Genomic DNA, 13,983 nt, shown 5'->3' with positions numbered 1-13,983 from the left:
TTAAATGCCACTTTTAAGATACCGAGGTATCAAAGTCATAAAAGTCTGTATTACAAATCAATCACATTAGCGTTAGAAACGCTCGGCACACATGTCTGCACTTATGCTAGGTTCACCTTTGGAAATGGAACAGTCTACGTGGGCAACTCAGTGCCCTCACTTAGTTTGTAGTACAGTATGTAACTACACACTTACCCTGGAATTAATCGTCCCAATTAAAACCACTGTTCCTCGCAGAGTTAAACAGTAGGGTTAACGACGCGACCCACTGCTACCACAGATCTCTTTAGTTCCTCTACTTGCTTCGCATAGTGGCGAAAGAACACTCTGGAAGCCTTCCAGCCAGTGTATGAACGGAAATTTAAGGATGAGGCAACTTTCCTCGGATCGTGACCTGCGGGTGTACTGTCAGGATCCGCTCTGCCAATAAAATATGTGATTTTCGCTCTGAGTTGATTCAGAGATAAATTTGAGCCTGATGTTTCTCCCCTGAATAGTTGACCACCCTTGAAGTCTGAAGTTCTATGAAGATAGACCTTTAGGCATTCTACTGGACATAGAGATGCATCTTCTTTCAGAGGGCAGATTCTCCAGGGACCCCACCTGTTGGTGGGTAACTCATTCTTGGCGAGAAACGTAGGATCCGGAAACAGGTTCAGTTCTCCCCCATCCAGGAACTGAACACGACCTGCCTCTCTCGAGAGGGCTACAATCTCACTAACCCTGGTCCCGGACGCGAGTGCAAATAGGAAAATAACTTTTTGTGTCAAATCCTTTAACGCACACTCCTCATTGCTCAATTCAGTGCCCTCACTTAGTTTGTAGTACAGTATGTAACTACACACTCACCCTGGAATTAATCGTCCCAATTAAAACCACTGTTCCTCGCAGAGTTAAACAGTAGGGTTAACGACGCGACCCACTGCTACCACAGATCTCTTTAGTTCCTCTACTTGCTTCGCATAGTGGCGAAAGAATACTCTGGAAGACTTCCAGCCAGTGTATGAACGGAGATGTTCAAAATCCATACAATTAAAGAAATTTAAGGATGAGGCAACTTTCCTCGGATCGTGACCTGCAGGTGTACTGTCAGGATCCGCTCTGCGAATAAAATATGTGATTTTCGCTCTGAGTTGATTCAGAGATAAATTTGAGCCTGATGTTTCTCCCCTGAATAGTTGACCACCCTTGAAGTCTGAAGTTCTATGAAAATAGACCTTTAGGCATTCTACTGGACATAGAGATGCATCTTCTTTCAGAGGGCAGATTCTCCAGGGACCCCACCTGTTGGTGGGTAATTCATTCTTGGCGAGAAACGTAGGATCCGGAAACAGGTTCAGTTCTCCCCCATCCAGGAACTGAACACGACCTGCCTCTCTCGAGAGGGCTACAATCTCACTAACCCTGGCCCCGGATGCGAGTGCAAATAGGAAAATAACTTTTTGTGTCAAATCCTTTAACGCACACTCCTCATTGCTCAACAGAGAAGCGAAATGAAGAACTTTGTCTAAAGACCATGAAATGGGCTTTGGAGGTGCTGAAGGTCTGAGCCTAGCACAGGCTTTCGGAACTTTATTAAAGATCTCGTTACCTAGGTCGACCTGGAAGGCATATAGAATGGGTCTTGTCAAAGCAGACTTACACGCTGAAATCGTGTTAGCTGCCAACCCTTGACCATGGAGGTGGATGAAGAAAGATAAGCAGAAGTCTGTCGAGATCTCCTGCGGATTCTTCGCCTTGACAAAGGCCACCCATTTTCTCCAAGATGACTCATATTGCCTTCTAGTAGATTTGCACTTATATTCCTCTAGGAAGTCTATGCTGGCTTTCGAAATCCCGAAACGCTTTCTTACCGCTAGGGAGAGAAAATCATGAGCTGCAGGGTCCGGGTTTTCTGTAATGAAGCGCAGACAGTCGACTTCTGGACTCGCTGGGTCAGAACTGGATCTGGTAGCGGTACAAACTTCAGCCGTAGTTCCAATGCCAGGGGGAACCACACGCTGTTCGGCCACTTGTGGGCCACTATTGCCGCTACCCCCTTGAAGGATCTCAGTTTGTTGAGGACCCTCAACAGAAGGTTGTGAGGAGGGAACAGATAAATCCTGGACCATCTGTTCCAGTCGAGGGACATCGCGTCCACTGCTTCCGCTAAGGGGTCCTCGTACGGGGACACGTACAGGGGCAACTTCTTGTTGTCTTTCGTCGCAAAGAGGTCTATCTGCAGTTCTGGGACTTGATTCAGAATGAAGGAGAATGATCCTGCGTCTAAGGACCATTCCGACTCTATCGGTGTGAACCTGGATAGAGCGTCCGCTGTCACATTGCGGACTCCTTGAAGGTGAACTGCCGACAGGTACCACTTCTTCTTTTCCGCCAATCGGAAGATGGCCAACATCACCTGGTTGAGAGGTGGTGACCTCGATCCTTGTCGATTCAAGCATCTCACAACTACCTCGCTGTCCATCACCAACCTTATGTGGATCGAGTGACGCGGGGAGACTTTCTTTAAGGTAAGGAGCACTGCCATAGCTTCTAGAAAGTTTATGTGAAAGGTCTTGAATAGCTTGGACCAAGTCCCCTGGACTTTTTTCCGATGAGAGTGACCTCCCCATCTCTCCTTCGAGGCGTCTTGAGTGAATCGTCACCGACGGGGGAGGTGGCTGAAGAAGAACCGACTTCTTTAGATGTCTGGCTTGGGACCAAGGCCTGAGAAGAGTACGTAGCCGAAGCGGAACTGGTCTTCTCAGATCTCTTCGCGCGTTTGATGCATAACTTCTCCAAACTCCGGTTGCATCCTTTAGCTGTGCTCTTAGCACTGGGTCTGTCACCGAAGCAAACTGGAGAGAGCCCAGTACCCTCTCCTGTACGCGTCTTGATATCCTTTCGGAATCTAGAAGTCTCTTGACAGAACCCGCTATCTCCTTCCTTTTCTTCGCCGGGATGGAGAAACGGTGTGACATTAGGTCCCAGTGGATTCCCAGCCACTGGAACTTTTGAGATGGAGAAAGTCGAGACTTTTTTCTGTTGATCTTGAAGCCTAGGTACTCTAGGAACTGGATCACTTGACTGGAAGCTTGCAAGCATTCTGTCTCGGATGCTGCCCACACCAGCCAGTCGTCCAGGTAGGCTACTACCTGAATTCCCTTTAGGCGTAATTGTTTGAGAGCTACGCTCGCAAGCTTCGTGAAAATCCTTGGGGCTATATTTAGCCCGAATGGCATGGCTCTGAAGGCGTATAGTCTTCGTTGTAGCCTGAACCCTAGGTAGGGGGAGAGTCGACGGTTGATTGGAACGTGCCAATAGGCGTCTGACAAGTCTATAGAGACGGAATATGCCCTCTTGGGCAGTAAGGTCCTTATGTGTTGCAGTGTTAGCATCTTTAATTTGCAATTCACTATGAACTTGTTGAGTGGTGACAAGTCCAGAATGACTCTGAGCTTTTCCGAGTCTTTCTTGGGAACACAAAACAGCCTCCCTTGGAATTTGATGGACTTCACCCTTCGGATCACTTTTTTCTCCAACAGTTCTTGAACGTACTCCTCCAGAACGGGGGTGGAGTGTTGGAAAAACCGAGGGCACGGGGGTGGAGTGCTGTACCAGCTCCAGCCCAGTCCATTCTTGAGTAGGCTGTGGGCCCAGGGATCGAAGGTCCACCGATCTCGAAAATTCTGAAGTCTCCCTCCTACCGGCATCATCTCACTTGGACTGCCGTCCTGAGGTCTTGCCTCCCTGACCGCGACCACCCCTGAATCCCCTTCCCCTTGAGGGACGCCTCGACGAGCCTCTGGCTGCTCCCCTAGGCTTTGCTCGAAAGGAAGTAGACTGCCCTTCGAACGTTGGGGTGAATGCCGTGGACTGTGTCGACACAGCCTGGGGTACCCACTGAAATGTGGTCGGGGTTTGTGCCACCATCTGGGGCACTGAAGGCAATGGCAATTGCAGTTGCTGTTGCTGTCTAAGAGGCTTGGCTGGCCGAGACGGTAGCCTAGTCCTCATAGTCTTCCTCTTTGGTTGAGGACCCTCATCTGGGGAAGACTTTCTTTTGATAGCCAGGCCCCACTTCTGGAGAAGGTTTCTATTCTCCAAGGCGGCCTTATCAACAACTTCTTTGACCAATTCGGTACGGAAAAGGTCTTTGCCCCAAATGTTGGAGGAGATTAGTTTCCTTGGCTCGTGCCTCACCGTAGCCGAGGTGAACACGAACTCCCTACAAGCTCTCCTCGCCTTGACGAAGCCATAAAGATCCTTCGTCACTGTGGCCAGATGAGTCTTGGCCACTACCATGAACATTTCATGGACCTTGGGGTCACTTGCCATCGTCTCAAGAGTAGTCTGAAGAGACATTGAGGCAGCCAGTCTTTCTTTTGTCTCGAACTCTCTCCGCAAAAGAGAGTCAGACAGCTTAGGGAGGTCCTCGCCGAACTGACGTCCGGCAATATCAGCCTCCAACTTCCCAACTGAGAACGTAAGATGGACGTCCTTCCAGTCTTTGTGGTCCATAGGCAGGGCCAGCGACAAGGGTTTACACTCCTCCAGGGAGGGGCAAGGCTTGCCGGCCTCGACTGCTTTTAGTACAGCCGCAAACCCTTTCTGTAAAAAGGGGAAGGCTCTAGCAGGAGAGGACACAAAGGAAGAGAGCTTCTTACTCAATGCAGCTACCTTTGAGTTCGAGAAGCCCCTCTCTTTCATCGAGGATGAAAGCAAAGTTTGAGCCTTAGCATGGTCCATCACTATGACCTCCTTCGGCTCTGTCTCCTCCTTTGAAGCTGGTTCCTTCCTCAGCCGGACATAACAGTCCGGATATGACGCCTTGTTGGGCCAGAATTCCACCTCCTCTAGGGGAACTGAACCCAACTTATCCGAGATGACGATCTTTCCAGTCGTCATCGGCATGTGCTCAGCATACCTCCATGGGTTAGCATCTGAGCACAAGGGAAGGTCTTTCACATTGAGCCTTTTCAGGGGCCCATGTGATGCTGCAAGGCTCTGCATCCGCAGTTCCATTGCAGCCGCCTTCTCCTGATTCTCCTTCTGCATTTGTTGGATCATTCCAACAATGGAGGAGAGGGCCTGTCCCAGCTCTACTGGGAGAGCGGCCGATGTTGAGGGAATAGGCTCCGGGATCTGAACCAGAGTAGCCGACACCTCGTCGACCTCTTCCTCTACAACGTCTGGGGCTTGAACTTCATCCTGGGCTTCTGCCAGGAGGTCTTCCTCCAGACGCTCGTCCACGTCAGACATCCTGTCATCCAACTGGATGTCTTGCATAGCGACCGCGACTTCAGCATCCACCTGGATCTGAACTTGGGGGATCTCCTCTTGAGGCTGGGGAATCACTGCATCAGCTGATGCCCTAGGGAAAAGATACGCCCTCATCTTCTCACTTGGAAGATAAGGTCCAGAGGTATTCTTCTGGAAGCCCCTTACCCAGGTACGAAGCTTCTCCCTTGCTATATCCCTTGATTCCGCCGTCCTAGGGGAATCAAAGGCCTCAGTAATCAGGTTAGTGCACACGGTACATACCTGGGGGTCCCAATACTGGAGATCACCCTTGGAGACAGCGCATGCTGCGTGCCTCCTACAAAACTCATGTCCGCAGAGGTTCTTACTGCGGACGTTGCAGAAAACACTTCCGCAGTTCGGAGGGTCCTCCTGTAAAGAGAAGAAATTTCCATGAGTATCAAGTGAACTATGTATCACTGGATATGCATAGTATAGCATAACAATTCAGAAAGGAAAGACACACACTTGTGTTTCCTTCACAACCAATTGTTGCAGCCTTCCAGATAATAAAATCGAATGGTTAATCTCTTCTAGAATAACCAATGCAAAGTTTCCAGAGGAAACAGGTGGAGCTCACACCTAAGCAATGATTTTAAAATCCTGGATAATAGACAAGAAAGAACTCACTTTCTTATCTGTAAGGCAACAGCAAAGGGCTGTGCAAGACAACACAAAAGTGTTAGAACACACAGTGCTGTACCAAAACTTATACTATAGTTTTCTTCTTACAGTATATGTTATACTGAAGAATACTGGTACAGTATAGAAGGTTATGTGCCAGCAAGTGCAACTAGCTTTAAAGTATACTACTTAACAGCTATAAGGCGGCAGAACGCTGGTTCAAATGCATGTGCCGGCCGGCAGTTACTGGAGAGCAACAGCCAATGTCGGCCGGCAATGACTGCCGGCCGGCAACTACACAAGGTAGTACCCGGCTGCCGGCCACACTTTTGGCGACCGGCAGACAAGGGCTGACATTAGCCGGCCGGCAAAGGTACACAACCGATGCCAGCCAGCAGCAAAAGAACCAGAGGACTACGACTGCCCGGCTGCCGGCCTCATAGGCCGGCAGCCGGGTCGGGTACAGCACTAGAAGAAAACAGAATGGATGCCGGGATAAGAGCGTACACTACCTCCAAGCCCGGCAATCCGAAAGAGTGCATATAAGGAAGGGGAGAATCTAATTCAGGCTTCCTGACCAATGCCGTCTGGTTCTACAGGCAGGCATGGATGAGGGACCAAGGGAGGTCCGGGCAGCACTCAAAGCAGAAGACCCTTGCCGGCCGGCAAGAGACTGAGTCAATTCCACATCCTAACCTATCCTAGGTCCAGATGTAGAATGACGTACAGTACTGTAATGGCTAGGCCATTACAGAGATAGAGGGGGAGGGACAAAAGAGGGTCCTACCAACCTTGCTTTAGTGAAGGATCACCCGCAGCCAAGAAAACTCATCTTAGCCTAAGGGAGATCCAAGGAGGGAGGCCAGCAATACTTGCCAGCTCCCAGAGAACCAAAGCAAGGAAGGTGTTGCTACTCCCAGGGAAAGAATCTTATCCTCCGCCGAGAACAGCAACAAGGACTTGTCTGGTAGATCACAAAAGAAGGAATCATCTCGTACAGAAACCTTCGGTAGTGACCTAAGGAGGCTAAGCCTCCTATGTCTGTGTCAGGCCAGCGAGGGAGACTCTACCCCAAGCCAGACGAACACAGACTCAGACTAAAAACTCTGTTGTTCTGTCCCATTCTGAAACCAGACTTACTAGAACAGGAGGGTACAGTAACACCCCAGTATAGTTTTATCGAAAGTTAGTTCAGATAAACCACTTAGGGATAAGCCCAAGGCTTAAACAGAGGGAAAGGGATTGCATAACTTCCCCGAAGAAAAGAAAGCAACCGGGGAGTATGAGAAAGTATACTAAGGCTCCATAAGCAACTTAGCCTAGGCACCAAGAGAATCGATTACCTAAATCACCGAAACTCACTCGTATACTATCTTGGAAATATTCAACATAATCTTAAATGTATAAAAAAACAGCCTAAAGCTTCAATAAAATTTTAATACACTCGGAAAACCAAAATCATGCAGAAAGTACTAGGACCAAACGACTAGGCTACATGGCCTAGCGTAGGCCAGAGTTGGCGAATACTTCGCCAAAATAATACTAAAGCACGAAAGGAAATCCTATGTAACGCTAAATAGCTAAAATTTATTAAAGCAAAACAACCGGGAATGTCGCTCTGGCTAACTAAACTTATACCTAGCGAGCGACAGCGTCCATGACGCCTCTGGTAGGCTACGGCTCTTGTAACAAAGATTAATCCTATTAATCACTCAAAAATTTACCAAGAGCCTACATTTATACATAAAAGAAATGGTACTCAACTTATCAGAGGCCGACGAAGTTGGAGAAGCCATGAAAAGCTGAATAAATCCAAGATTTGCGAGAAACACAGGAAAAAACACCGAGTTGTTAAGCTACGCAAAAAGGAATACAGATGGCGCCAGGATTGGCGCCAGGCACGCTTACGAAACTGGAGAATAGGGAGCCTTGGGAGCGGCTCCCCTTTTTCTTTCCCGATTTCCTTTCTTGCCAATTGACCCCTCGATACGTAATCTCTGTTTGGGGTGCAGATTGCCATGTGGCGTGTCAAGAATACGTCCTCTGATATGTCGCGATATCCCTTTCAGGAGGGATATTCGCTCCAGGAGTTAGAATTCTGGTACCTTAAAGTAAATTCTCTGGGAATATCGCCGTAGTTGTAATATACCCTAGGAAGCTACCCTATAGGATCAGGACGACATGGCTTGAGCCCCCCCCCCAAAAAAAAAAAAAAAAAATATATATATATATATATATATATATATATATATATATATATATATATATACAACAGCAACAGAAAATACAGTTGTATCTGGTCCTCGGACAAAGGCCTCAGGCATGTGTCTATCAATGTCTGGGGGTTTGGCCAGTTTTCATTACCACCCTGGCAATTGCAGAATGGTGATGGTGGGAGACTTTTTTCTGATCACTCAGAGCAAACCAACCTAGTAATGGTGTGCCTGACTGGTACAACTTTGCTGATTACATTAAGGTATCCCCACACAGAAAGATGGTGAAAGGGTTGATCAGCAAAGCTGTACTATTCAGAAACACCCATACAAAATGGTTTGTTGTGAGCGATCAGATGAACATCCTCCATCATCAGCAATCCAAAGTTGTCCAACATGTTAATGAAAACTGGCCAAACCCTAGACATGAATAAGGGCACTTCTAAGCCTTTGCCCGGCTAGAAACGACTGATTTTGTTGTAGTTATTATTATTATTATTACTAGCTAAGCTATAACCCTGGTGGGAAAAGCAAGATGCTATAAGCCCAAGGGCTCCAACAGGGAAAAACAGCTCAGTGATGAAAAAAAATATATATTATATATATGTATATATATATATATATGTATATGTGTGTATGTTACATAAGATTTTTTTATAATTCTAACTATCCTTTACATTCAGATATTTCTGGACAGTTCCATTATCACGACTCTTGACGGGCCGTGGTGCAAGTTCTTATTGCACTGATATAGAGGTCAGTGATGGAATTTATATCCAATATAAAATTGGTCAGCAGTTACGAAAACACTTGGGAAAACTTAACAATATTTATTAACAACAATTTTTTGAAAAGCCAACCTTGTGACTACCTAACAATTTAACAACTTAACATTAAACCAATAACAATTAATAATTAACACTTAACCAACTAATAGTTAGCAATTAACACTTAAATAACAATTAACAATGAACACTTACCCAATTGATGATTAACAACACTCCCCAACGGGAAACAACACACTCTCAACTAGAGAGAGTAAAAAAAAAAATTTAAAAACTAAACTAAACATAAACACTAAATACCTAAATGTTCTCACACCCACAGCTCCAAATAAGGTAGTGGCTCCACAGGCACACTACTACTGTAGGGAGTACAGCTCCGTAGGCAGGGAAATATAGCCCCAATCCCAAAAAAAAAGGTTAATAAAGGATCCTACCCGGCAACTGTCTCCCTACTTGACACCAAGGAGCTCCAAGGCTCCTGTAGCTGACCATGGCGAGGATGCGTCGACAGGGGTGTCTCTCCCGAGTCCACCTCAAGGCCGGGATCTGTGCGTCGGCCCTGCGGACTGCAGAAGAGAACACGCAGGAACTGCAAAACACCGCAGGTGGCAGAAATGCACCAGCTAAAAGACGTCGAAAGTTGACCTTGCAATCCTGTAAAAGCCCCACAAGCCAGCTGCTGAAGTATGTCTTGGAAACCTGGAGCTCAGACTGTGTACTTAAAACAGTCGAGTTCCTCACTGGTAAACTCCATTGTCTCTTTCCATCCAAGGACTCGGAAAACACAGAAAAGAAACAAAGTGTTAAACTAGACACTTATAAATCATAAAATGAGCGGGGAGGAGGTTAAAGCAGTACTTCAACAGAAAAAAAAAAAACTTTAAATTTACAAATACAGTCTTATAAACTAGAGTTTTTACACTAATTTTACATAAAATAAATAAATGCAGAAACAATACTGATAAAAATCAAATCAGAAATTACGTTAATACATAATATCCATCCTGTTCGTAATACTAGGCATGCATTTAATTCAGATAGTTAGGCCTTCTCTACCATGAGGTTCAATACTACACAGTATTCTAGAAGTTTTATTCCAGCTGTGACCAAGTTGCGGAATGATCTTCTTACTTGGGTAGTTGAATCAGTGGAACTTCAAAAGTTCAAACTTGCAGCAAATTTTTTTATGTTGAACAGGCTCTTTTTCATAGTTTACATATGAAATATCTGTTTAAATGTTGGCATTGTTTTTAAAGATTTCAATTTTGATTGTTCATTACTTCTTATATCGTTCATTCATTTCCTTATTCCCTTCCCTCACTGGGCTATTTTTCCCTGTTAGAGCCCTTGGGCTTATAGCACCTTGCTTTTCCAATTAGGGAATTAGGGTTGCAGCTTAGCTAGTAATGATATATATATATATATATATATATACACACACACACACAAATAGAGAGAGAGGGGAAGAAAGAAAAAATCCTTGCTCTCCATAAGCAGGGCAATCCTGCCTTTTCCACGTAATCCCTACTTAGGTGCAAGAGGCGACTGAAAAAAGATAGAAGAGCGCTCGGCCTGAAAATCTAATTGGGAGGCGAGAGGCAGGAAAACAAAAATGCCTTCGTCAACGAACTTGGATTTTACCCTTGAAGAAACGTGTTCCCTTCCAGTGAAGGTGAGCACTTGGGCGAACAAGCAAAAAGAAATAATATTCTCCGTGATGACTTTGTTATTACCTTGTGTGGTAACATTACTTACGCACACTCACACAAACATATTTACATTAAAGCTCTTGGCAGCGTTCTTCCGACCTCTGGCTGCGCTCACTTTTGAGACCTCTAGTTTACTTACGTCTTTCATCTTGCTGTCCATCCTCTTAACTTTTCCTCCTGACTGCTATTATAGGTTTAAAATCCGCTCATGAATGGCATTCAAGGAACAGTGACAATGCCCTAGATACTGATCATATGGAAATATGATCAGCATCCAAGCCCCCTTTCCGCCCAAGCTAAGACCACGGAGGTCCAGGAAATGGCTGTTGATGACTCAACAGATAGACCTGTAGGCCCCCCTACCCCCCCCCCCCCCGTTCCCCAACGCTTAGCTCGCAAAGATGGTGAGGTTGCAGACACTACAGGAAACTGTCGAGCTTGAGCGGAACTCGAACCGAAGTCCTGTAGACGGCCGGGCAAGGATGTTTCCAATAGGTCTCCTACTTGTTGCTTATGGGTGCTGAATGGCCTCCCTGGCATTCTGGTCCAAATCCATAAATCCAATTCAGTCCAATACTGTGGCTCATGGTGAGTGAATTCTTCTTCTCATGGTCTCCCATTTATATCCTTGACAGACCCAGACTTACCTAAATTTTCTGGTCGAATGACCAGTGATAGAAAATGTGTTACTGCCGTGGGAGTGTGTTAGGAAGTGGTAGGTTCCCCCGCCCTCCCTTTAGGAAACTGGAGATTGATAATGTGGTTTAACATCAAAGGGCAAACTCTTCTTCTTTTATTTTTATCTGAAGTTTTTATTTTTATATGAAAGATCTATTTTGATATTGTTACTGTTTTAGAATATTTGTTTTAGTTGTTCATTACTTCTCATGTGGTTTATTTATTTTCTTATTTCCTTTCCTCGCTGGAATATTTCACCCTGTTGGAGCAATTTGGCTTATAGCATCCAACTCTTCCAACTAGGGTTGTATCTTACCTAATAATAATAATAATAATAATAATAATAATAATAATAATAATAATAATAATAATAATAACGCCAAATCATATCTTGAAGCATTTCAAAAAAACAGTTTACAGTTCCCATTACTAAAATGTGATATTATAACTAATTGTGATTGAAAGTTATAGCATAGTGTAGCTAGAATTATTTTACAAATCAGAAAGGATAGTCTATGATATCAAAGTTAACAGCATGCTGAGAAGTTAACTATCCTCAACAATTCAAAATGCCCACACGACCTATTTGGTGCACATTTGTCCCATCCCTTAGTTATGACTATATACAGTATAAACCACAAACTATATCACATTTATTTTGTCTTTATATATAAAAAAAACCTGGTTGTAGGCTGTAAACCGCCCTCCCCCCCTTTTTTTTTATTACTTTGCAGGCCGGTAGGTTTGCTATGATTGATTCTTATTTTTCAATATTCACTTTTAAATGTTGGTAGCTATATTGTATCTATTATGGGAAATATTTGTACTCTGTATTGGAATTGACATGATGGACATTTTATTTGTTTTTGCTCGCAGTAATTAAAAACACGAAACATTGCGATCCCTTTGCAACAGTAATACTTTCTCACTCTCAGTTATGAATCTTTTTAAAGTTGATGATGCAGGATATAGTATTTAGACATTTTCATTATATGCACAATCTGTTTTTAGTATTATTATTATTATTATTATTATTATTATTACTAAATGGTGTGTCCTAAAAACGTTAGTATGGAGAGTACCTTGTTATTAACATCATCATTATTATATATTATTAATGATATTATTATTAACAGTAGTAGTACTAGTAATATTAGTATTAAGAGAAATATTAATTAGATGTCCTTTCAAAATTCTAAAATAAATATGGAGTTACCGCTGGATTTTACCTGCATGAACTATCATACATAACATAATCGAAGGTAAGATTATGTCAGCAAAATTAACAAAGTATAACGAAGGCACATAGAATAAGATATTGGATAAAGATAGATAAAAGAGATTAATCCCTTAAATTTCTTCTGAAAAGACTCATACAATAAGAGATTAGAAAAACACAGTTAATAGATATTAATCCCTTAAATTTCTTGTGTCCCCCTGTCCCCCAGCAGAGGACTATTCCAGAGAGGAGAGATACCATGGTCGACTACACCTCCGTCGGAGCAATATGTCCAACATCGAAAGGGCAAGAACGAGAACCCTCAGGATGACCTTCATCATCGTGATGGCCTTCATCTGGTGCTGGACGCCCTATGCCCTGGGCACTCTCTGGTAAGGAATCGCTAGTAGGGTACGAATTAGGACACACTTCCGGTGAGTAGGACCATATGGGGAAAATGGCTCTCTCTCTCTCTCTCTCTCTCTCTCTCTCTCTCTCTCTCTCTCTCTCTCTCTCTCTCTCGTTCCGTGGAACACCCTTATAATAAGTAGTTTCATATAAGTTTCAGAAGTTTAAAGGTCGTCCATGAATGCCAGAGGCAAGGGACACGGCGATACCCTTCATACTGACCATATATACATATGATCAGCGCCTAATATCCCTCTCCACCCCAGCTCGGACTAGGGAGGACCAGGCAATGGCAGCTGCTGAATTAGCGGATAGACCTATAGGCTCCTCCTAGCTCAGAAAGATGGTGAGGTTGCAGACATTACTAAAAACTATCGAGTTTGGGGGGGCGTCGAACCCCCCTCTAACATAAAAGAAAGCCCGTCCAACAGATTATTAGGCAGGGACGTATCCAATAGGCTGCCATAAAAGTGAAGAGACTCGCCATTAACCCTCGGTTTATGTCAAGTAAGACCTCTAATTAGTTTTGATAAAGGTCCCAAATGGTATTCGGAAGTAATCCTCGGCTAATGGGGTGGAAGCTGCTTTGTATTAATAGGGAGAGTTTAATCGTTTATCTATTTTCGGCTCCGTTTTTATCTGCATTTCAGAATTGCATTTCAGTATTCTTTTCAAAACCTAAAAAGACGAATGAATTAAAGTCCTCTAGTAAGTAACTAAGGAGGATTTTTATGACTGCCGTATTATCAGTTATATATATATATATATATATATATATATATATATATATATATACATATATATATATACATATATATATATATATATATATATATATATATATATATATATATATATATTAAAAAGGCATTATGATATGCCAGAAACTATTTATACACATATTTCGTGCATATTTAAACTTTAATCATGTGTTATGTTTATCTTTAATTTATGTACGAAACCCATAATTTAACTTGTTCTTCTTTCCCATATCAATCCTTACATTAAAGGGTCGGTAGCCATCCTTCACCTATCTCGACATATAATCCTCTGGCCCCTCTCAATCT

The 13,983-nt window shown here is 43.8% G+C and overlaps 1 protein-coding gene across 6 annotated transcripts in view; it reads left to right on the top strand.

Annotated features, from left to right (window-relative positions):
• LOC137627619 (adipokinetic hormone/corazonin-related peptide receptor variant I-like) overlaps nt 1-13,983 on the top strand; it is a 649,156-nt gene that overhangs the window by 596,178 nt on the left and 38,995 nt on the right. For 4 of the 6 annotated variants that reach the window (XM_068358714.1, XM_068358713.1, XM_068358710.1 and 1 more), the window contains one exon: nt 12,738-12,900. In XM_068358714.1, coding sequence (XP_068214815.1) covers nt 12,738-12,900 — 163 coding nt within the window. The remainder of the gene's footprint in view (nt 1-12,737; nt 12,901-13,983) is intronic. The other 2 variants (XM_068358715.1, XM_068358712.1) reach the window with 1 other exon arrangement.

The sequence above is a fragment of the Palaemon carinicauda genome, chromosome 35 (genome assembly GCF_036898095.1).
Source record: "Palaemon carinicauda isolate YSFRI2023 chromosome 35, ASM3689809v2, whole genome shotgun sequence".
Classification (NCBI taxonomy): Eukaryota; Metazoa; Arthropoda; class Malacostraca; order Decapoda; family Palaemonidae; genus Palaemon; species Palaemon carinicauda.
This window is presented reverse-complemented; position numbering and strand designations above follow the sequence as displayed.